The sequence below is a fragment of the Papio anubis genome, chromosome 14, assembly GCF_008728515.1.
Source record: "Papio anubis isolate 15944 chromosome 14, Panubis1.0, whole genome shotgun sequence".
Classification (NCBI taxonomy): Eukaryota; Metazoa; Chordata; class Mammalia; order Primates; family Cercopithecidae; genus Papio; species Papio anubis.
In genome coordinates, this window is record NC_044989.1 from 101,360,236 (window position 1) to 101,384,877 (window position 24,642).

At 44.9% G+C, this 24,642-nt stretch overlaps 1 protein-coding gene across 9 annotated transcripts in view; it reads left to right on the plus strand.

Moving 5' to 3' along the window:
- Nucleotides 1-24,642, plus strand: part of RFX8 (RFX family member 8, lacking RFX DNA binding domain) — an 83,726-nt gene that overhangs the window by 29,567 nt on the left and 29,517 nt on the right. For all 9 annotated transcript variants that reach the window (XM_031655432.1, XM_031655438.1, XM_031655434.1 and 6 more), the window contains one exon: nt 21,102-21,165. In XM_031655432.1, the coding sequence (XP_031511292.1) occupies nt 21,102-21,165 (64 nt within the window). The remainder of the gene's footprint in view (nt 1-21,101; nt 21,166-24,642) is intronic.

Consider the following 24,642-nt stretch of genomic DNA (forward strand, 5'->3'; position numbering starts at 1 on the left):
CTACTAAAAAATACAAAAGTTAGCCAGGTATGGTGCTGTGCACTGACAGTCTCAGCTACTCGAGAGGCTGAGGTGCGAGGATCACCTGAGCCTGACGAGGTCCAGGCTACAGTGAGCCGTGATTGCGCCTCTGCATTCTAGCCTGGGTGACAGACTGAGACCCTGTCTCAAAATAGTAGTAATAATAAATTAATAAATAAAAGAAGCATTCATATTTTAGTTGTATCTAACTGACTTTTTGGTTGTTCTGTCTTTAAGTCCTTCTTAAGGAAACACACATATCACATCAACATTTAACCAATGCCCCTTTGTCAGCCTCCGGCAATGTCATTAGCCAGAGAAATCCATTTCTGGTTCATTTCCTTAGACATTTCTCATTTTGACTGTCATTCAGTTGCCAAAGTCATTTTTCACCGAGTCTATCCTTCTCAACCTTTCTGCAAGATTTGACACAATTGGGCACCTCTCTCGAAGCTTCCTTTAGCCCTCAGGACTGTGTCATTCAACTCCCCCACCCCCAAATCCTCAGTCTCTTCCTCTTTCCCTTCTCCATTAAGCGCAGGCTTTCTCTGAGATCTCATCTTGATAATCGCCATCACTCTTCCTACTGTTTGGCCCCAGACATCTCATCCTTTCTGTCTTTCACCTATGGCCTCCTGCAGGTGGATGACTCCTGAATCATTCTCACTGGTCCTGACCTCGCCCACCTCCTAGGTGTTCCTCCCTGACTCTCTACTGGACTTTTCCATTTACGTGAGCCACTGGTACCTCACACTCAACATATAGAAATCTAAATTTAGCCTCTTCCTCCAAGTTATCTCTGCCCCTTGACTTTCTTAGTTCAATCTCGATATCAACAGATAGAACCTATACAAAGTATAACCCAAAGCCACCCCTGACCCCCGTGGATCACAAAGCCTTGTTAACTTTTCGCTTTAAGTTCTCCTGACTCACTCTTTTTGGTAACCAATATTTCCTTTAATATCTTATCATCTTACACTGAAATTATTTCCAGTGATCCCATATGGCCTCCCCTTCCTCAGCCTCTCCCTGCTCTAAACACAGCTACCAGATGAATCCTCCTAAAATTCTACATTTGCTTTGTCTCTTTCCTGCTCAGAAACACGTGGGTGCTTGTTCTTACCTCCTGGATAAAGACCGGACCTAGGCTGGTGTTAGCCAAGTTCCTTCCAACTCCACTTTCCAACCGTGTTGCCTATTTCTCCCCAACATCAACCATAATTTAAACCACACTCACTTTTCCCTGAACATACCAAATGCAGTCCACCTGTGCTCCCACCGTCCAACCTGCCATAGTGCCGTTTCTTCTTGTCTCTGTCTAATGGGACCTTCCTGAATCCCATCTGTACCTTCTGGACATACCTCAGAGACCACCTGCCCCGTAGGACCATCCCCAACAATGCCAGCTACAGGAAACTCGCCCACTTCTTCATGCTGATCACTGTCCATCCATACAACCAGCATTCCTGCTCTTTGAGCCTTCATTTGGCATAAAGAGATAACTGCATGTCCAGGTAGCCAAGGACAATATCAATTTCACTTGGAGCCCTGCATAATTATTGTGCTCCTTTCACTTTAGTGTTCTAGTTTGAACAATAAATTAAAGTGAATTGTATGGTCACCCTTGGTATAAAGCATCCTGTGTATGAGGCAGCTGCTGTGGTGGAGAGATGAGGAGCCTCCAGTATGGGTAAGACAGGGACCCTTTTCTCTGATAGCTGAAGAGGGAGGCTAAGATGTCCATTTACTTTGATCCTCAAGTATAACACGACGAATGTCAGAAATGTACAAAAGGGTACCATGAGAACTCAATGGGGAGCACACATTTTGGATAGGGGATCATGAAGGGCCTACAAGGGCATTGGGCTTTGAGTGGAGCATTGAAGGACAGATTAGAATTTTGACAGGTGGTGTTGGAGAAGGAGGCAGGAGTGCAGAGGACATCCAGGCTTAGGGGAGCAAAGATAAAGGTACATGAAGGCATGGGCTTCCTCCTGTACAGGCGTGCATGGAACTCTAGTAGAAGATGAATCTGGAGGGAAAGTTCAGGGGGCCTAGATTGCCAGGCTGGGCAGTGGGGGGTGTCCACAAGTCCTTTGGAGCCTTCCTTTGAGAAGTAGGGTGGAATATGCACAAGGGCAGAAACCATGAAGCTTTGCTTGTTTCTGTCCTACTGTGATTCGAATGTTTGTGTCCTTCCAAAATTCACATTGAACGTGATCCCCAATGCAACAATATTAAGAGGTGGGTCCTTTGCAAGATGATTAGGCCATGAAGCCTCCGCCTTCATGAATGGGATTAATAACATTGTAAAAGAGGCTTGAGAGAGCTAGCTGGCCCTTTCATTTCTTCTGCCATGTGAGGACACAGTGTTCATCTCTGTCATCCTTCTGCTTTCTGCCACATGAGGATGTAGCAACAAGGTACTGTCTTAGAAGCAGAGAGCAAGAACCGGAGGTCGTTATGTTAAATAAGCCAGACACAAAAAGACAAATATTGCATGTTCTTACACATAGGAGAGAGCTAAAATAAGTTTATCTTGTGGAGGCGAAGAGTAGAATGGTGGTTACCAGAGGCTGGAGAGAATAGGGAGGAATGAAAGGTGGGTTAATGATTAATGGGTATCAACATGCAGTTAGATAGAAGGAATAAGTTCTAGTATTTGATAGCTCAGTAGGGTGACTATAGTTAATGATATATTATGTATTTCAAAATATCTAAAAGATTTGGAATGTTCCCAACAAAGAAATAAGTGTTCAAGGTAATGGATATGCTAAACACCCTGATGCATGTGTCACAATGTCACATGTACCCCATAAATGTGTACAATTAGTATGTTAAAAAAGAAGCAGCAAAGAGCAAACTTTTACCAGACACCAAATCTGTCCGCACCATGATCTCGGACTTCCCAGCCTCCAGAACTGTGAGAAATACATTTCTTTTGTTTTAAAGTACCCAGTCTAAGGTATTTTGTTTATAGCTGCAGGAACAAGGACATATTCCCAGAGTGGGCACTGAAATAGCTATTGGAGAACCGAAAGTTCAGCATTGGGGTTTAAGAAGAATAGTTGGGAAAGGAGAGGGTGATGAGCCTGGAGATGGCCCCAGGGCTGCTGCTGCTGTTCAGATTTGCACTGGAATTAGGATGCAGGTCTGAGAGACCTCTCAGAGGCAGGGTCTTCAGGATCTGGCAGTTGGTTGAGTCAGTGTGTAGTAGAAGGGAGCAGAGATGATTCAGTCAAGCCTGTCGCACCTAAACCTCAAACTCAACCTCAAATAAAGTTACTGTGTTCTGTGCCAAACCAGCTCTTCCTCTTACATCTCTTACTCATCTCTTAGTCACAGGGATGGAAAAGTTACATTGGCAAAAATAGAGAAGCTAGGAAAAGGAGTAGCTGTGATGAGAGATTTATTTTAGTGATGGTTAGAACGTCCCTGGTGTGATTGTGTTCTCTCGCTTGCTGATCTGTAGGCTCCTGAAAGGCTGGATGTAGATCCTGCATTCCATTGTATGCCCCCCTACCCCCCACCCCCTGGCACCTAGCAGTCAGTTAACTAACAGACAGTTGGGAGAGCCCTGCGCGCTCCAGGAAAACAAGTAGCTAGGCAGGCCCTCGGCACTCGGAGGGGAGAGACCATTAGTGTTCCAGGGACTCTGTTTTCAATGTCACAGAGAGGGGCTAGGAGTGGCCTTTGTGGGGGAAGAAAAATAGGCTTTATCGTCAGTGAGGAAGAGGAGGGCCCCCAGAGGACAAAGATAAAGGCAAGAGTGACATCGGCTGGTCATGAGATAAGCCCAGCAGCAGGTGCTTTTCATGTACTCTATGCTCAGCATATATTTAATAACTGATCAACTTGGCCAGGCGCAGTGGCTCACGCCTGTAATCCTAGCACTTTGGGAGGCCAAGGCGAGTGGATCACGAGGTCAGGAGATCGAGACCAGCCTGGCCAACATGCTGAAGCCCTGTCTCTACTACAAATACAAAAATTAGCCGGGTGTGGTGGCGCGTGCCTGTAGTCCCAGCTACTTGGGAGGCTGAGGCAGGAGAATCACTTGAACCCGAGAGGTGGAGGCTGCAGTGAGCCAAGATCGTGCCACTGCACTCCAGCCTGGGCAACAGAGTGAGACGCCGTCTCAAAAAGAATAACAGAAACCAAAAACAAACAAAAATAATAGATCAGCTTTAAAGTCTTGGCCAGCTAAGAGATTTTTTTTAAAGCATTAAGATTTAAGGATAACTTCACTACCAATGCCACATTCAGGACATACTAAAAGTGTATTTTACAAAGCAGAAATGTAAGAAAGGTACACTGTTGTTAATGAGCTGTACAGATGAAAATGTCTATTTTATTATATAAGGATCCGTGTGACAAATTCCTCTTAAAAATTAGGTCTCAAAATAAATAAGTTTATCTCTCTGGTTTTCGGGTAATGAAAACTCTGTAACTCATCTGCCATTTACTTATTTGTTCATTCAACAGGTATTTGTGTTCCTACAACAAGTCAGGCCTGTTCTAGCTACTGGTGATATAGCAGTGAACAAGATAAACAAGGCCTCTCCTTTTGTTAAGCTTAGTTAGGAAAAAAGAGTAAAAAAGCGCAATAGGCCAGGCGTGGTGGCTCCTACCTGTAATCCCAGCACTTTGGGAGGCCAACATGGGCAGATTGTTTGAGTTTAGGGGTTCAAGACCAGCCTGGGCAATATAGCAAGACCCCCAGCTCTTCAAAAAATACAAAATTAAATATTTTATATTTAATATATATGTCTATATAAATATTAGCTGGGTGTGGTGGTGCACTTGTGGCCCCACCTATTCAGGAGGCTGAGATGGGAGAGTAACCTGAGCCCGGGAGGTCAAGGCTGCAGTGAGCTATCATCACGCCACTGCACTCCAGCCTGGGCTACAGAGCAAGACCCTGTCTCAAAAAAATAAAAGGACAATCGTGAGATGTGACCTGAATACAATACAATGGAGTCATGGCAAGTCCTCCCCAAGACAACACCATTTGAACAGAGTGCCAGTCAAGGAGCCACGTGAAGATCTGGAACAAGCGTTCCAGGCAGAGGAAAGAGCTGTGCAAGAGGCCTGAGGCAGAGATGAGTTCAAGGAGCAAGAAAGTCTGAGGGTGGACTTCAGTGGGTGAGCAGGAGGGTTGGGAGGAGAGGAACCTGAACACAGAGGTGAGGTAGAGATTAGAGACACTAGGGAGAGGCTTTTGTGGCAGCCCTGGAAGAAACAGCCCATTGAGATGAATGACTTAAATAATTTTAATTCTCCCAAGAGGCAGCAGAACACTACGCAATAATACTACATGTGGATAAGAGCAGAGACTGGAACAGACTGCCTGTCTGTACCACTAGCAAGCTGTGTGATCTGAGGCAGGTCACTCAGTCTCTCTGTGTCTCAGTTTCCTCATCCATTAATTAAGGATAACAGTATCTACTTCATGGGATTGTTGTGAGATCACATTAATTAATACAGGGAAAATGCTTAGTGCAACATCTGGCACACGGTAAACATTCAGTAGGGCTCCTGAGCATATTGATCTGTACTTCGATGTATTTATTTTATCATGACTGCATGATTTTTTCATGGTATTTATATATATTTTTACTCTAATTATTGTATTTTTCAGTTGTATAATTTCCACTTGATTCTTTTGTATGACTTTCCTGAGGTTTTCAGTTTTTTTCATTTGTTTCAAGAGAATAATTATTTGTTGGAGCTTTTTTTTTTTTTGAGACGGTCTTGCTCAGTCACCAGGCTAAAATTTTGATGGGGCATTGATCCCGGCTCACTGCAAGCTCTCACCTCCTGGAGTTCACCCCTATTCTCCTGCCTCAGCCCCTCAAAGCCAACTAGTGGCACCCTGCAGCTAACTTTTTTTTTTTTAGTAGAGATGGGGTTTCACCGTGTTAGCCAGGATAGTCTTCATCTCCTGACCCCGTGATCTGCCCGCCTTGGCCTCCCAAAGTGCTGGCATTACAGGTGTGAGTCACCGCGCCTGGCCTGTTGGAATACTTCTATAATGACTGCTTGAAAATCCTTGTCAGATAATTCAATATCTGATTCGCCTCGGTCTTGGCATCAGTTGATTGTCTTTTCTCATTCAAACAGTGGCTTACCTGGTCTTTGGGATTATGGGTGAGTTTCTGTTGTATCCTGGGAATCTTGGTTATGTTAGGAGACTCTTGATCCTATTTAAATCTTCTGTTTTAGACAGAAGGCAGTCGCCCTGTTTAGGTTTAGTGTGTAGGTTCTGGCCTACTTTCATGGGCTGTGGGTCCAATGCCAGCTCAGTTTCCTGAGCCTTTGCACGCTATTCTTGTCTGCTTCGTTCTGCCACTGCGGAGACTTCTGATTAATCCCTACTGGTGCCGCCTGCCGGGGCTCAACCCACTTCCATGGACCACTTTCCGTGGAGTGGGGAGAGCCAGAGTGGCCGCCTGGGTCTCCTTATGCCCCTTGGTGTAAGGAGGGAGGCATCAGGCTCTGCCAGTGTTGTCATGTGGGTAGCATGGCCTGCCATTTCAGTGCTCCACACGTGGAATGGGCATTGAATTGACCCATGGCTTCTCTACTGTGCATGCAGGTGGACAATAGTGACCCCACATATTCATACCCAGAGCCCTGGCAGGCAGGCTGATCCTGATCCTGATCCTGATCCCGCCTGCCAGTGCTCTGAGTATGGGTGCATGGAGCATGGAGGTCAGTCTACCAGAACTCTGAAGCTGCTACTGTGGGCAGATGGGTCACCAGCCCATGCCCTGATTGTGGAAAGAGGGTTGCAGCCCCCTACTAGGCCTCCACTGGACTTCCCTTCCCTTTCCTAGCCCTTTGGCCAGAATGCAGGCTTTTCTTGAGATTTTATGCCTACGCCTATTGACATAACAGACTGTGTTGCACATTTCTCCAATGCTCAGTCCAGGGGTGTGTGTGGAAGACAAAAAGGAAACCCAGGGAACCCACCACATTGTCATTTCTCTACTCCTGTCATCTCTACCCAGTCTACTTTCTTCTTTCCAGTTTTCGGAGCTCTTCTATCCTTGTCTGTAGAATAATTTCCAAGTATTTAGCTGTATTAGAGGCAGGAGCAAGGAAAAGTGAATCTACACCACCTTGTTCCCTGTACATGATTTGTAATACAAGCTACCACAGATGCTTTTTGAAAACCATATACACGTTAGGAGCCAATATTACTAGTGAGCGGAATGTTTAATTATATGATTGTACCTAATACTTCAAAATATGATCAGTTAAAATACGATAGTGGAGACTTCTGGGTGAGACAAGATGAACCTATTTCTCCATGCCCCTCCACACTAAGCACAACGGTAAACCCTGGAAATAATGCAAGAGGCAACCAAAGGAAAACTCCGAAAGGTGGTGATAAGAGAGTGAGCTGGTTTGGGGCCCCAGGACTGTACAATCAGCACCGTAGCAGAGCATCTTGCATCCCCCGCCCTGCACGCTGAAACCCAGACTCAATGTTTCCCAAGCCTGACCTAGGGACAGAAGGCAACCCAGGTAGATTCATCCTTCCTTGAGTTCCTCTAATAATATCAGGCAAAATAATTTTGGGGGTGGTTAATAGAGAAAATACTCTCCTTCCTTCCTGGGTTTGAGGCACCCCTTTTCCACCAAGAGACACTGCGGGCGTGAATCGATCTGCCTAGACAGACCCAGCTTCAACAAGCCTTTTGGTCCGGGAAGCCTCTTTGCTCTGCAGCCTGACGCTCTTCTGCTCTTCCGCTCCCCAGAGGCAGCCAGGAGCATCATCAGTAGGAGGAGCACCTCCTTCATGGAGAGAAGTCCCAAGGTCTAGCCTGGGGAAACCCTTCTTCCTCCTCAGGTGTAGCCCCAGAGGCACCAGATAAACCAAGCAGGCTGAAACAACACAGAGGCTCTGAAAATTAAGCTTTTGGAAACAAAAAACAAAACAAAAAAAACCTGGAAACAGGCAGAAAAATAACATATTACCTATAATAGTGATTTGAATGGCAACACATTTATCATTGAAACCACCAAGAAAGCCAGAAGGAAGTGGCACGAAAGGTTTCAAGGGCTGAGATAAGAACTGTCAACCACAGTTTCTACATCCAGCAAATTTATTTTCAAGAATGAAAGGGAAATAAAAATATTCCCAGGCAAAGGAAAACCAAAAGAATTTGTCACTAGCTGACTCACCCTTGGAGATCAGCTAAAGAAAATTTTTCGATGAGAAAGGAAATGATAATAGAATGTTGGAGTATCAGAAAAAAACAATGGGAAGAGCAGAAATATGGGAGACATACAGTACGCTGTCCTTTTTGTCACAAGTTCTGTGAATCACATTTGATGAAACAAAAATTATGCCTCCATCTGGTACTTGAGACAATGATATTTAAAAGTGGGGAAGGTAAAGAGGCCTAAATGGAAAAAAGATTTCCACACCTCAAAGTGGTGAAACATCGGCAACAACAGACTGTGCTAAATCACACGTGTCTATTGTAATACTCATGTGACCCCATGAGAACTATGTCAAAACCACGACAATTACGTCAAGATAGAGTCCTCAATGCTGTTTAAAGGAATCCTCAGAAAGGCAAGAAAAGAGAAATCGAAGAATAAAAAGAGAAATCGAAGAATAAGAACCAAAGGAAACAAATAGAAAACAAGTAATAAAATGGCAGACTTAGGTGCTAACATACCAAGAATTACCTTAAATGTAAATTATATAAGCAGTCAAAAGACAAGACAGAGTGAAGTTAAAAACAAAAATGACTCAAGTATATACTGTTGCCAAGAAACTCACTTCAAATTCAACAACATAGGCAGGTTGAAAGTAAATGGATGGAAAAGATGTAACATGCAAACATTAATCCACAGATAGCAGGAGTGGCTATGTTCATATCTAAGAAAGCACACTTCAGAGCAAAGAAAATTACTAGGGACAAAAAGGGACTGACGTAGTCCATTTTCTGTTGCTTATAACAAAATACCTGAAACTAGGTAATTTATAAGGAAAATGAGTTTATTTCTTACAGTTATGAAGGCTGAGAAGTCTACGTTCAAGGGGCCATATCCGGTGAGGGCCTTCTTGCTGACAGGGACCCTCTGCAGAGTCCCGAGTTGGCCCAGGACATCACATGGCAAGGGGGCTGAGTGTGCTGGCTCAGGTCTCTTCCTCTTTTACAAAGCCACCAGTCTCATTCCCATGATAACCCATTAATCCATGAATTCATGAATTCTTAAGGGCAGGGCCCTCATGACTGAATCACCTACCTCTTAAAGGCCTCACCTCTCAATACTGCCACATTGAGGATTAAATTTCAACATGAGGGCCAGGCGCAGTGGCTCATGCCTGTAATCCCAGTACTTTGGGAGGCAGGGGTGGGCAGATCACGAGGTTGGGAGATCGAGACCATCGTGTTTAACACAGTGAAACCCCATCTCTACTAAAAATACAAAAACAAAATTAGCCAGGCGTGGTGGCGGGCACCTGTAGTCCCAGCTACTCGGGAGGCTGAGGCGGGAGAATGGTGTGAATCTGGGAGGCGGAGCTTGCAGTGAGCTGAGATCATGCCATTGCACTCCAGCCTGGGCGACAGCGCGAGACTGTCTCAAAAAAAAAAAAAAAAATTTCAACATGAGTTTCAGAGGGACAAATATTCAAACCATAACAGGGACCTTATATAATGATAAAAGGATCAATCCACCAGGAAGACATAACCATCCTAAATGTGTGCACACTGAACAAACTGCCCTTTCTTTTTCTTGAGTAATGCTGTAACCATACTTCAGTGAATTCGGGTTACTCTAGCAAGTCTCACCACTGCGCTAGGGATTCCCAAGACCACCGCCACTTGCAGAGATCCAGTAGAATGACTCACAGGACTTAGCATATAATTGTCCACATGGCTAAGATTTATGACACTGACACTGTAAAGATACCCAGGGTCATGATGGAAAAAGAGGCGGAGTCTGGTGGAACCCTTGTGAGGCTTCCTGTGTGCTATTCCCTCCCCCATGAGGGATCATACAAAGTGCACTCCTCCCCCAGCAATGAAATGCAGCAGCATGTGTTTGAGGTTTCTGCCCAGGGAAGCCCATTAGAGACTCGGCACCCAAAGCTTTATATTGAAAGCTGGTCACATAAGCACCCTCTGTCTAGCACATGCCAACATTATAGACTCCTAAAAGGAAAGCAGGTGTTCGGCGTAAACCATATTGTTTGTACAGTCTAGGCACAGGGAGCCACTCTTATCAGTTAACAGTTGACTGGGAACACTCCAAGAGCCAAGTTCCCAGACCCTAGCCAAGGGCCAAACTTGGCAGCAGAGCTTTCTACGGAGCGCAGTCTCAGGCCTGCAGTGTTATCTCTTTTCTGCACAGCTGCATAACCCTGTGGATATGCTTTAAAAAAAAAAAGCATGATTTGGACTCTTTAAATGGGTGAATTGTATGGTATATGAATTATCTCTCAATGAGTTTTTTTTTTTTTAATCCCAGCAAGATTTTCTTGTAGACATAGACAAGTTTCTTCTAAAAAGTTATGTGGAAAAGCAAATTGCTCAAACAAACTTGACAAAAAGGAATAAAATGGGAGGAGAACATTCTCCCTTATGTTAAGGTTCACGGTAGAGCCACAGCAATCAGGATGGTGTGGTATTGGTGGCAGCATGGACACACAGATCACTGCAACCGAGTGGAAGATACAGAAATAGATCCGCTTGGCTGCACGCGGTGGCTCACACCTGTAACCCTAGCATTTTGGGAAGCTGACAGGAGAATCGCTTGAACCTGGGAGGTGGAGGTTGCAGTAAGCCGAGATTGTGCCATTGCACTCCAGCCTGGGTGACGAAAGTGAAACTCCATCTCAAAAAAAAACCCAAAAAGATCTACTCAAATATGTTGCACTGATTTTTGATAAAGGTACAAAATTAATTCGATGAAAGGTGCTGCTTTTCAATAAATGGTGCTGGAACAATTAGAAAACCGCAGGCAAAAAAAAAAAAAAAATGAGCCTCAATCTAATCTTCACAATGTATATGAAAATTTAACTCAAAATGGATCGTAGACTTAAATTTAAAACGTAATACTAAACTTTAAAAACCTTGAACAAAATCATTGAGACTTGCACACAAAAAGTTCTCAGACCAGACCACAGAAGTATGATCCATAAGAAGAAAATGTAAAGTTGGACCACGTCAAAATCAAAACTTGTACTCTCAGAAAGCCCATGTGAAGAGGAGGGAAAGACAAGCTACAAATAGGAAGAAAACATTTGCTTGCAAACCACCATAACTGACCAAGGACTAGTATCTACAATATAGAAAGAAGGCTCAAAACTCAACAGTAAAAGAAACAATCCAATTAGAAAATGGGCAAAAGACATAAACATATGATACAGCAATTGTAAATAAGCACATGAAGGGACACTCAGTCCATTAGTCGCTGTGGAAATACAAATTAAAACCACAATGAGGCCAGGCATGGTGGCTCACACCTTAATCCCAGCACTTTGGGAGACTGAGGCAGGCAGATCACCTGAGGTCAGGAGTACAAGACCAGCCTGACCAACATGGTGAAACCCCGTCTCTACTAAAATTACAAAAAATTAGCCGGGCATGGTGGTGGGTGCCTGTAACCCCAGGTACTCGGGAGGCTGAACCAGGAGAATCGCTTGAACCCGGGAGGCGGAGGTTGCAGTGAGCCAAGATTGTGCCATTGCACTCCAGCCTGGACAACGAGAGCAAAACTCCATCTCAAAAAGAAATAAAACATAAAACCACAATGATGTATCACTACGCACCTACCAGATTGACTAAAATAAAATATAGTGATAGCACCCAATGCCAGCAAGGATGTAGAGAAGCTAGGTCACTCACACAATGGGAAGGTAAAATGTTCTAGCCACTCTGAAATACAGTTTAGCAGTTTTTTATTAAACCAAACGTACAATTTACCATCCAAACTAGCAACTACACCTTGGGCATTTATTCTAAAGGCATGAGAACTTATGTCCACGCAGAAACTTGAATGCAAACATTCATAGCAAGTTTATGTGTTAATAGCCCAAAACTGGAATCAGCCTAGATGTCCTTCAGTAGGTGACTGTAAATAAACTGTGATCTATCCATACTGTGGAACACTACTCAACAATAAAGAGGAATAAACTATTATTTGGAAACAACCTAAGTGTCTATCAACTGATGAATGGATAAAGAAAATGTGGTAGATACACACAGTGGAGTACTCTTCATCTATAAAATAGAATGAGATCCTGTCATTTGGAACAACATAAGAATGAATAAGATCTAATATTCACCAGCACAACAGGTGGTGATAGTCAATAATGATTTAATTGTATATTAAAAAATAAAAGTACAATGGTATTGTTTGTAACACAAAGGATAAATGCTTGAAGTGATGGATACGCCATTTCTCCTGATGTGATTATTATACAGTGCCCATATCAAAATATCTCATGAACCCCATAGATATATACACCTATTATGTACCCACAAATATCAAAAATTAAAGAGGAACAAACTATGACACACAACTGGTCTTGAACTCCTTGCCTCAAAGGATCCTCCTGCCTTAGTCTCCCAAGTAGCTGGCAACAGTTGGGAGCCAATGTACTTGGCTAATTTTTTTTGATTTTTTATTTTTGTAAGAGGACAGGTCTTACTATGTTGCCTAGGCTGGGCAACTCCTGGGCTTAAGTGATGCTCCTGCCTCAGCCTCCCAAAGTGCTGACATTACAGGTGTGAGCCACTGCACCCAGCCTGAATTATTTCTTACAAGTGCATGTAAATCTACAATTACCTTCATAAGAATTTCAATTAAAAATAATCAAGCAGAATCCTATAATTCAGGAAAAGACATCATGGCAAGCCGCATGAAGTATCCTCACAGCCCTTCCCTGCCCATTTCTCGGGGGGTTCGAGGTCTCAGGGTTTCTTCCGCTGACACCCACCCTCTCTTCTCACAGTTGGAGAGCACTCTCCTGGCATTTTCATCCGTGCGCACAGTTGCTTCTCCTCTGGACGCACAGGCATCGTGTCTTTAACAGAACTGGAGCAGGGCTACTTAGCAGAGGGAGGCCAGCGGCCAACAGAAGACCAGAGCGCTGCCCACCTGGAGGTGGTCAGTCCCCACGGTGTGCAGCTGTGTGTGCTCAGGGTGTGTTCTCACACACAGCTTTGCAGAGTGCGATCTCTGTTGTGTTTAAAATCCAGAAGCGAGTCCTCCAGCAAACCTACGATGAGTGTGTTGGTCTTTCCCCAATGTTTTATGCCTGGGTGAAGCAGCCACTTCTCTATGTGTGCAGCAATTGAGCAAAATTGATTTACAAAAACTCTCCTACTAATATTTGCCTAAGGAGGGAACTGGAATTTCATTTTGGTTGGGGGTGGGGGTGGTTAAAAAGAGCATGCCTTGCTAGGACCTTCTTAGAGTAGAACATGCAAGCTCTCCCAGATCAGTTCTCAGAGTCACTGAGCTGTGCACAGGCTGTTCAAGGGCATCTCATTTGTCTTTATCTCTTCTTTCTGGACCTTGTGTTAAGGAAAGACATGGAAACACCAATAAGAGCATCGTCGTAGAGAGATTTGGCCATGAACCAGGATTGTAGCAAAGGGGTGACTTCTCTCACTACCACCAAGTACTCCAAAGAAGCATAGAATCTAATGAAAATAGATGTGGTATAAGCTCCTATCTCCCTCCTATTGCTCCCATATTGCCCCGTAAGCCCCATAAGTTCAGAAATTCTGATTCCCAGGTCCCTGAACCTGCACATCCAGCTCCTCCCTCCACACCCCTGTGCTGGGGAGGGGAGAAGAGGTGCCCACAGATGCAGCAGGGGTGCTGTGACAGAGCCGGGAACCAGGGTGCTGGTGGTCCACTGAACTGGACACCTGGAGAGGTGGCTGAGCAGCAGGTGGGGGGCGTGCGTCTTCACTGGGGTGGGATGGGGGTTGTGGTGAATCATGCTGAAAAATGCAGAGGCAGCAACCGTCCTCACCAAGGAGAGATCAAGATTTGATTTTTAAAACAAATGAACAGCCTGAGGCTTTTTTTTTTTAATGGAAATGACCATAAATGTGCAATGTGTGCCATATGAACAAGACCACCTCACAAAGTCCAGCACATTCCCCTCCCTTCCTCCTCCCTAGTCAGGGCAGGATGGCCTCCCCAGATTCCAATCCCGTTTAGTTGTCAACCAGATTGAGGCTTGGACCTCAGTATAATTGCTGACCTAGAAATTCATGGAAAAATCCAGGCCAAAGGATAAAATACTTTATTATTGTCTAGGGGAACAGGGAAGTGGAGATTGTGTGTGTATATGTGTGTATGCACGTGTGTGTGTGTACGTGTGTATACGTGCGTGCATTATATCACATCTGGAGAAACAGTTCTGTGTAATTAACCTTTATTCTCTACCTCTTCGGCAAAATCCCTGGGTTTTGTTTCAAGGATAAATTTGTTGTCATTTTCCAAACATGAATCCCCATTCTATGTCATGTAAAGTCTGCAGTCAGCCATTGGGAGTCTCAGGTTTCCCTTGGGGATATGTGGAAACTAAGCCTCGCCCTCACCCCTCCCGAAACACACACACTCTTCTCTCTCACCATGTCAGCTTTTTCAACTCAGCTTGTTAAAGGCCTTTAAAAAGCTTCTAAAACTGTGCCTTCAGCTTTGTTCTTTGTTCTTCCACGCCTTTGTTCTTTTGCCAGCCATGAGCTCAGGGGGCTGCCTGGCGGGCCTGAGCCTGGGGAATGCAGGGCCGCGGGTCCACAGCTGGCCGTGCCTGCGAGGGAGCAGAAGAGGGAGAGGTTCGTCTTCCAGGCTGCACCACGCTGGGGGCGAGCGGGTTCACAGGGAGCCAGCAGCGGTGGGCACCACAGCCTGGTGATGTCAGACACCAGTGGTTCTTTCAGAGGAGTCTCTCCAGCCCCAAGCAGGAGCCTGTTTTCCTTCTGTGTGTGCAGCCAAGGCCCCTGGAGGGGCTGAGAGTGGGGGCTGAGTCTTCCTGGGGCCAGGGCCCCCCACAAGGCCTCCGATGAGCCCCAGAGGGCCTCCCTCTCGGGTGTCCAAGTTGCAACCCGCTTTTTGGCCTTGTCCACCCTATGGTTTTCAAGGCTGGTTAGAACTTGCTAATGTTAAAAAATATGTATTACCTGGTTGTTGTCTGGCAGTTTAAAATACACGTGTGGAGAATAACAGCCTAGACTGCACCCTTGCTTGCTTGGGAAAGGTTCGAAAAGGAGGTGCCGCTCTGAATCCCTCTCACATCAGGAATTGTATCATTTGTTCACAGCGTCGCTCACTTGCCCATGTCCAACAGACAGACGCCCGTGCAATGCAACGTGTTATTTGCCGTCTGCCAGTGAAGCTTGACCTCCCCAGGGGCTGAGTTTTGCCTCAAGAAGGTGAACGTGGATGTCTTACGCTTCCCACCCTTCCACAGGTCTCCCCCCCGGTCATCATTTTGCAATGAAGCTGTTCGTAAAATCGAATCGGTCAGGATACAGTTAAGTAATATAACAGTAATGGCCCCAATGCAGCAAACGACTAAACCACAGCACACAGGAGAACAGATTTTAGAGCAAGATTGTTCTTGCTAATTTGCAATTTCAACAAATTGATATCCTCCTTTTTGCTGCTTGTGTACTTTTTTTTTTTTTTTTTTTTTTTTTTGGTCACACACGTGATTCTATCTTAAAAGACAGAATTGTAGGATAGGTAATATTCTACTCAGAAGTCAGAGCTAGGTCTCCAGCTCTGTGAATTCTGTTTGTCCTTCATCTGCAAATTGGGGATAATTCTTATCTACCTTCCTAATAGGTGTTCATGAGAACTAAGGTAAAACAAGTAAAACATTTAGGATGAGTAAGTGCTGAGTGTATTTTAATGATTAATGTTATTAGTATAATCAAAATTATATTAGTTTTTCAAAATCATAATGACGTCTCAATGTGAATATACATATTTACTATTTTAACATATGTAAAAATATTCATCAAGTCAAAGATATCTTCTCTTAATCAAAACCAAAATAATTACTTAATGTGCTTTGAGGAAGAATTAACGATGAGAGCCTTTAATGATTGGAAGATGAAGCGCCTTTGCTCTGAAATCTGACACAGAACAACTATGGTACATGAATTAGGTTTTGTTACATTTTTATCCTCTTACCTTTGTAATTGCTTCAAGTTGTTTCACCACTGGTTAGAGTGATTTGCGAGGGCAAGTTATGATGCCAAAATGATGTCAATGAAAGTCTGGACTAATGACAAATTATGTCAAAACCTGAGAATGTGAATGCAAATTGTAGTTAGACTAAAAAAAGTTAATGTCAAAAAGCATATTAAGCTAACACTACATTTGAAAGACTTTATGGGAAAAATTAGACAAGATAAGTTATGTGCCATATAACAGTGTCTCAGGCCGGGCGCGGTGGCTCAAGCCTGTAATCCCAGCACTTTGGGAGGCCGAGATGGGCGGATCACGAAGTCAGGAGATCGAGACAATCCTGGCTGACATGGTGAAACCCCGTCTCTACTAAAAAATACAAAAACTTAGCCGGGAGAGGTGGCGGGCGCCTGTAGTCCCAGCTACTCGGGAGGCTGAGGCAGGAGAATGGCGTAAACCCAGGAGGTGGAGCTTGCAGTGAGCTGAGATCCGGCCACTGCACTCCAGCCTGGGCGACAGAGCGAGACTCCGTCTCAAAAAAAAAAAAAAAAAAAGTGTCTCAGTCGTCTCTATGCCTGCCTTTTTTAGACAAATTGATCATAAAAATTAAATGCGGTTTAATCTGTGTCTTCACTGTACTGAGTGAAGTGGACAATTTGCCAGTGCCCAGAAGAAACCAGGCCCTCCTCCATTGTCCCTGCATGAAGCCCAGAAGGAAACTTCAGACCATTGTGTAAGACCTGGGGGACCTCTGAGTCCCTGTGTTCCAGTGAGAGCTGGAAAAGGTCTTAGTGGGGGGCGATCACCAAATCCCAATCCCTCCCTTTATAGCATGCAAAATTGAGGCCCTGGTGCTTCATGTGACTTGCTTAAAGCAATATAGCCAGCTAGCTGCAGAGCTGAACAAGGAGGCCTGTTCCATTGTGCTGCGGGAATTCTCAGCCCTCCTCCCTTCCTGGTCTTCCCCATCTGGGCTCTCCTCCCTCCATTCCCAGCTGACCCCACCCTTCCCTCCAGTGGTTATTAAATCCTAACATCCTAGGCAGGGGTTGGCTTGGGCCCTGAGGAGCAGTCACTAACGGGGGCAGCTCCTGAGGAATGCGAATGACCCAAGGACTGGCCTGGGAGTCACTCCTGTGTCACGATCTGCCTTGTGCGCTGTTGTTTTCCTCTGGCTCGGTGATTTGGCACTGCTAGAACATCACAGGCCTCAGAGAGCAGGTGGAGAAGATGCCTTTTGGACTGGAAGCCCTTCCTTCACAAAGAGGCCAGCCCTAGATGTTGTGTGTGGTTTCCTTGGCGCTGTGTTTTAGCAATGACTATGCTTTTGATCACAGCCTGATAAACGTCCCAAAGCCCTGACTCAGAGCCCCACTCTGGAAATGACGCAGGGGGCAGTGAGGCCAAAGACACAAAGCTGTCCCGGTGGGCACTCAGGGCTTCCGTCTGAAATGGCCACCTCCAGGCCTGCTCTGGCCTCACACTCCCTGTGCCTCCTCTTGGGTGGTGGCCGCATGTGGAGAACTGCACCCTGGTGGAGCGCTGGTCTACCACAGCCTCCCTTTCTAGCCTAGCACAGCTGTGCCTGCCAGATGAAAGCCCAGCAATGCCTGCAGTGTTCCCTCCTCTGAATCTGCCACATCCTCAGTGACTTGAACTTGGACCCTCATGAATCCCCACCTTGCTGGTCTCAGTGACTCTCTGCTTACCTGCCTTGTAGCCCAACTATATTACTGCCTCCAAATCCCCCTGACACTTGAATATTTTTGTGGTTCTTTGTTTGCAGAGACCTCAGAAACTAGGTGATTTTAGAAAATAAATATGATCTCATTAAACCTACATGTTGACCCGTCTTGTGAGCCAGTCTCTTAAATTAGGGCATTCCAGAGGTGGAAAGAGACAGCCTTGCCATTCGTTTGAACAGACGAATGTCTGTCCGGTCAGGTAGAGATGGGGACTTTTTCATAGATGACCCCATCTCTCCACGAGGTTGAAATATTTTCTCTTTCTCACCGTTAGGTTAATGCATAAAGTCTCCCAATTAAATGCTAAAAAGTAACATACTTCTCCCAGTGAGGATTCCTGCTATACACGGGCCCCTGCATGGCAGGCAGATCCCTTCAGGCTTCCCTGTAAAGATGAGGAGGGTGATGCCTCCTTCCTTTCGATTGCTGTTGAATTAAGCCCATATTCTGCATTGAACGGAGGCAGAAACTTGGGAGTATCCTTTCGGAACTCAGAATAATTGAGAACATTCTCAGTCGTAATGAGCGTTACTCATTAGTCCAAAGCTCCCAGAGTCAGAGTGGAGGGAGAGGGTTGAGTGATGAAAAGTTGAGAGTTTTCCTTGTCATTCCTTTAAGTCTGAAACCAGACATTCTAGCTTTGAAATACCTGTTTCTGAGTAGCTATAGGAATGCTCTATGAGGATCAATGTCACTGTTCAAAATTGTTTAATATGGTGATGTGATGAACACCAACCAGATCAGGCTAACTGATCACGTATGCAGGTCTCCTGAGCTCATCAAGCTGACAGTTGACAGAGATGTGCATTGTTGGACTAGCAAGAGAATTGGATGGCCCCCTGATGTATATTTTCCTAGCACCTAACACTTCAGCTATCATAATCCTCACTCAACATCTTTGTGATTATTTGTGTAACATTTTTCCTCCCCCATAGGCTATAATCTCTGTGAAAACAGACCTTGTCTCCCTGAATCACAGCTATATCCACCAAGGCCTGGCACAATGCCTGGCATTCAGTAGGCACTGATGAATGAATGAGAAATGGATTGATGATGGATGGATGGATGGTTGGTTGGATGGATGGATGAATGGATGGAGCTCAGTGGTCTTGCGTTCATTTTCCAAAGAAAACGTATTAGGAGTAGCATGCTGACACAATGTGGAATTGGGGAGAAATTGCCTTCCTCCAGTATAGTTGAATAAAGTCTCACAAGTAATTTTTAGACATCTCTAAAGAGTGATGACCATATTTTCCTGATTAAATTTCTTTTCTATGAGCACTTTATTTAGTGAAATTTAACTTGATATTTTCTTCTGTCTTATTTCATTCTAATCTGTATTCTAAGTTTGATTTATTTGTTGTTTTTGTTGCTGTAATGTCCCAGTATCTGTGGCAATGGGCTGTTTATAAATTTTACCTGAAGAAACTGCATAATTGTCACACCTACGCAAGATATCATTGAGATATGATGCATTCTTTTGGGCTGTCATAACAAAATACTATCGACTGGGTGGTTTAAGCAACAGAAATTTATTTTCTCGCATTTCTAGAGGCTGGAAGTCCAAGATCAAAGTACCCCAAACTTTGGTTTCTGGTGAGGGCTCTCTTCCTGGCTTGCAGTCAGCCGCCTTCTTGCTGTGTCTTCACATGTTCCTTTTTTTTGTTCACATGGAGAGAGAAAGAGCAAGTTCTCTGGTGTCTTCTTATAAGGACACCAGTCCTGGATTGGATTAAGGCCCTATTATTAGGACCTCATTTAACCTTAATTATCTCGTTAATAATCTTATTTACAAATACAGTCCCATTGAGGGCTAGGGCTTCAACACAGGAATTTGGGGAGAAGGCAACTCAGTCCATAATACACGACAAATGGAATTCCTAAGACACTCCAAATTCTTTGCCTTTGGCTGCTCTAGGGTTGCCCATCACCCTATGTGCATGTGCAGGGCTTATCTATATACCCTTTCAGGTTGAACAGATGCTGTGTCCTACAGCCACTGGAAAGTCCAAGGTAAAATTTCTATTTTGATAACAACTGTTATGAAAAGATGAAGAGTGCCTTTCTAGTGGGTTTGTGTCCAGACCCTGAATCTGTGTGCTCTGTTTTGAAATAGAACATTATGTGGAAACATTTAGTAGATGGGTATCAAGCATTCTGCCCAGTTTTCTATGACTTGGTTTGGAGAATGGACTGACCCAAACCTTCAGAAGAGAACCCCAGGGGCTTTCAAGAGGCTGTGGAGGACGTATAACCATCCTACGTGGAAAGAAAGCCATTTTCCTCTACCTCCCCTCTGACTTCCACCGCCTCCCAGGTTCTCCTCACCTGGACGACCGTTGCCTAGCTTCGAGAAGCACAGCAAGAGGCTGCTGGCTTCCTCTTCTCTTTTCTATGTTCAGGTAGAGCTGAAACCATCAGGCAGGAGGATGTATGTTGACTTGGAGTAGGCAGACCCACCAAAGTCATGTCTGCCCTTGGCTCGGCCACAACTCTGGGACTGAGTGGCGGGGAAGTGGGAGGAGACACCACCACCTCTGGCATCTTGAGAGTGGACATTCCCTAGTGCAAGTGAACTGGGCTCACAGTTTCTCGAATGCCCATGATTAAAGAAAAAATGCGCCATACTGCATAGATAGGACTGAGTCTGTTCTCCATTATGTGTAAACTTCTCCATTATCATATATGAATCCAAGAGGCATGGTGAAATGAAATTTACATCTCTATTGTTAATTACCAGTTTCCTTGTTCTGTAAAGGTGTTCTTCTACACCCATCAACTCAGAGGATATTATGATTTCCGTATCGATCATTTAAAATGCACCAAAATCAAAAAGTAACAAGATTTCACGTTCATGATGGTTTTTCTTTTCCCACAGGAGTGAATTCTACCCATGACGATACCATATTCTTGCTTCTGAAAGGAATAAACCTTTAAAAAGAAATGAGTGGTTGTCCCAGTTACAGAAACGGACTTTTTAAAGCCCCAAGCTTGCGATCATTACCATTTGTGGATAGAAACATGGCAGAGGGGTTTTCAATAAAAGTTATACCCCTAAACAGATAACCTTGCTGCAAAAGAAACTTCATGCTTCTGCTCAGAGACAGGTGTCTTGCTAAAATTACTTCTCTGTTTTCTGTTCCTTCACAGTGGAGATGCCATCGCCTTTGAAAAATCTACTAATTATAACAGCATTATCCAACAGGAAGCAACAGTGAGTGTTGAATCAAATAGATTTACTATAATAGACCTAGACCCAGCAATACCAGTGATTGCTTAATTTGATCCAGCTATTTTTCTGTGTGTAATGTTCTTACTCCGGGTAACCCCTAACCGTTCACCCATCTGACCATGAATGTTCAGTGCCCACCACTTTCCATACACTGTGCCAAGACAGACGTAGTCTCTGTCCTTAAGGAACCTACTGTTTGGCTGCACATTCCCTGTTTAACTGTGTTTCTTCAGCTAAAATTAAAAAGGATATATAGGCTGTTGGCAATAAATGTATCTGAAGTGTCTCCCTATTACAGTTACAGCTCTTTGAATTAGGACACCAGAACTATGAATAACTAATGTATGACATCATGAGTTGATTTTATTTTAGTGGGCCAAACGGTATGATAGTACTTGGATACTGTCTTAGTGCGGGCTGCAAATTACCATTGACAGGATGGCTTCCACAACAAATATTTATTTCTCACAGTTCCAGAGGTTGGAAGTCCCAGGTGCCAGCATGGCCAGGTTATAGGAGGGCCCTCTTTCAGGTTGCAGACAACTTCTCATTGTGTCTCACGTGGTGGAAAGAGAGGGAACAAGCACTAATCTCATTCATGAGACCTCCACTTTTGTGACCTAATTACGCCCAAAGGCCCCACCTCCAAATACCATCACTTTGGGATTAGGGTTTTTTTGTTGTCGTCGTCGTCGTTTTGAGATGAAATCTCATTCTGTTGCCCCGGCTGGTTCAAGCGATTATCCTGCCTCAGCTTCCCAAGTAGTTGGGATTACGGGTGCCCACCACCACACCGGCTAATTTTTGTATTTTTCGTAGAGACAGGGTTTCACAAGTTGGCCAGGCTGGTCTCGAACTCCTGGTCTCAAGTGATCTGCCCCCCTCGGCCTCCCAAAGTGCTGGGATTACAGGAGTGAGCCACCACACCCAGCCGGGATTAGGGTTTTAACATATGACCTGGGCGTGATACCAACATTCTGTCCATAACAGATACTGTCTTGTTGACAAGTGTCATTGAACAGATAACCTTTTATAAACGTGTTTTGTGACCAGCCTTCATGAGGGCTGAATAGGTTGTGAAAGAACAGCTAAAAACAAACAAAGCCCCTCTACTTAAGTAGAACACAGTTTTGTGGTTGGGAAGCTAAGCTAGACGTGGAACAATGGGTATCATGTCGAATGGGCAGTTCAGGCCATGGGTGGTTTGGGGACTCCAAATTGGGGTGGGGGAGAGGGGTTATGGGAGGCAAGAGTGAGTAGGGAGCACTGCACTAAAGAGTGCGGTTCTTACTGTTGCTGTGACAAATTAGCACAAACTCAGTGACTTAAAACAACACAAATTTATCACCATACAGCCCTGGAAGTCATAATGCCAACACCATTCTCACCAGACTAAGATCAGTGTGTTGGCAGAGCTGTGTTTCTTCTGGGCATTCTGGAGAAGAATCCATTCCTTCCCTTTCCCAGCCTCTGGAGGTCACTCCCGTTCCTTGGAGTTCGAGACCAGCCCGGCCAACATGGCAAGCCCCATCTTCAAAGCCAGCAAAGGCAGGCTGAATCCTCCTCCCGCTGCAGTCTCTCTGGCTCCCTGCGGCTGGGAAAGGCGGCTCTCTGTAAAGTACCTTTATGATGACATGAGGCCACTTGGATAAGGCAGGAAAACCTCCCGTCTCAAGGTCCTTAACCTGAATCACATCTGTAAGGTCCCTTTTGCCATGCAAGGGAACAGTGTCATAGGTTCCAGGGATTAGGACATGGACATTTCTGGGGTGGAGAGGCCTGATTCTGCCTGTCACACCGCCCTTGAGCTGGTCCTGGAGGGGGTTGCTGGCTCCTCTCTTAGGAGGGTGTTCATTTTGAGGGTGTAGCCTGCATTGGAGCCAGGAGGTGATGACAAACGTGTGTGGAACCCAGCGTGCATATGCTGGGGAGAAGTGCACTGGGCGAGATAGGTGGAGAGGACCAGAGGGCACAGAGCTTGCTGATGCTAGGCAGAGAACGGGAGACCGTGGGGCACCATCAAGGCATCTTCAGAAGGAGAGTAACAGGATACATTTGCTTTGGGGGCAATAATTTTGGGAACAGTGTCTTCAAGGATGCAGGAAGGATCAAAGGCATTCAGGAGAATTGATGGAGTAACCCAGGGGAGGTAGATGGTGCCTGGTGGAGCAGGTGATGGTGGGAAGGCATCACACATCAGACTCCCAGGGGCTGACCCCTAGTGCGTGCTCACTAAAGAATGAGTACGTGAATGGTAGCATGTATCTCCAATGACATTTCTTGGATCTATCAAAAATCTCAAACTGCATTTAATATACCTAAAGAATCTACGTAGAATTTCTCATCTTTTTCTTTTTTTTTTTTTTTTTTTTTGGAGATGGAGTCTCGCTCTGTCGCCCAGGCTGGAGTGCAGTGGCCGAATCTCAGCTCACTGCAAGCTCTGCCTCCCGGGTTTATGCCATTCTCCTGCTTCAGCCTCCCAAGTAGATGGGACTACAGGCGCCCACCACCTCACCCGGCTAGTTTTCTGTATTTTTTAGTAGAGACAGGGTTTCACCGGGTTAGTCAGGATGGTCTCGATCTCCTGACCTCGTGATCCGCCCGTCTCAGCCTCCCAAAGTGCTGGGATTACGGGCTTGAGCCACCGCGCCCGGTCTCATTTTTTTCTTTGTCATTTTTCAGATGTAGCTTTTTTTGGATACATATTTGTCATTATGCAGTATTTATTTATTTATTTTACTTTTTAGAGACAAGGTGTTGCTCTTTTGCCCAGGCTGGAGTGCAGTGGCACGATCCCAGTTCAGTGGAGCCTCCAACTTCTAGGCTTAAGCCATCCTCTGACCTCAGCCTCCTGAGTAGCTAGGACTACAGGTGTATGTCACCATGCCCAGAAATGGGTTTTTTGTTTTTGTTTTTTTGTTTTGTTTTAATTTTTTTGTAGGCTCTTACTATGTTGCCCATGCAGGTCATGAACTCCTGGCCCCAGGCAATCCTCCTGCCTCAGCCTCCAAAAGTTCTGGGATTGCAAGCATGAGCCACCACACTCAGCACATTATTTAAAAGTTGGTGGATTTTTAAAGACTGATATACAATACATGTATATATTTTCTGGATACACGTGATATTTTGATACATTTGTATACTGTGTAAAGATCAAATCAGTATAATTGGGATATCTATTGCCTTAAACGGGTATCTTTTCTTTATCTGGGGCAGCCAAATGATTCTCGTCTGGGTATTTGAAAATATCAAATAGATTTTTGTGAACTATAGTAACCCTACTGATTGCTCAAAGCCTAGGTCTCGTTTCTTCTGTCTGTCTGTCTGTACCCACGGATCAACTTCTGTGCATCTCCTTCTTTGCTTTGTTAAGTTGTTTCCACACTGGAATTCCTCAGCATGCTTCCTGAATGCCTTCTGCTGCAGAGAATCTTCTGCAGGGATCCACACTTTAGTGGC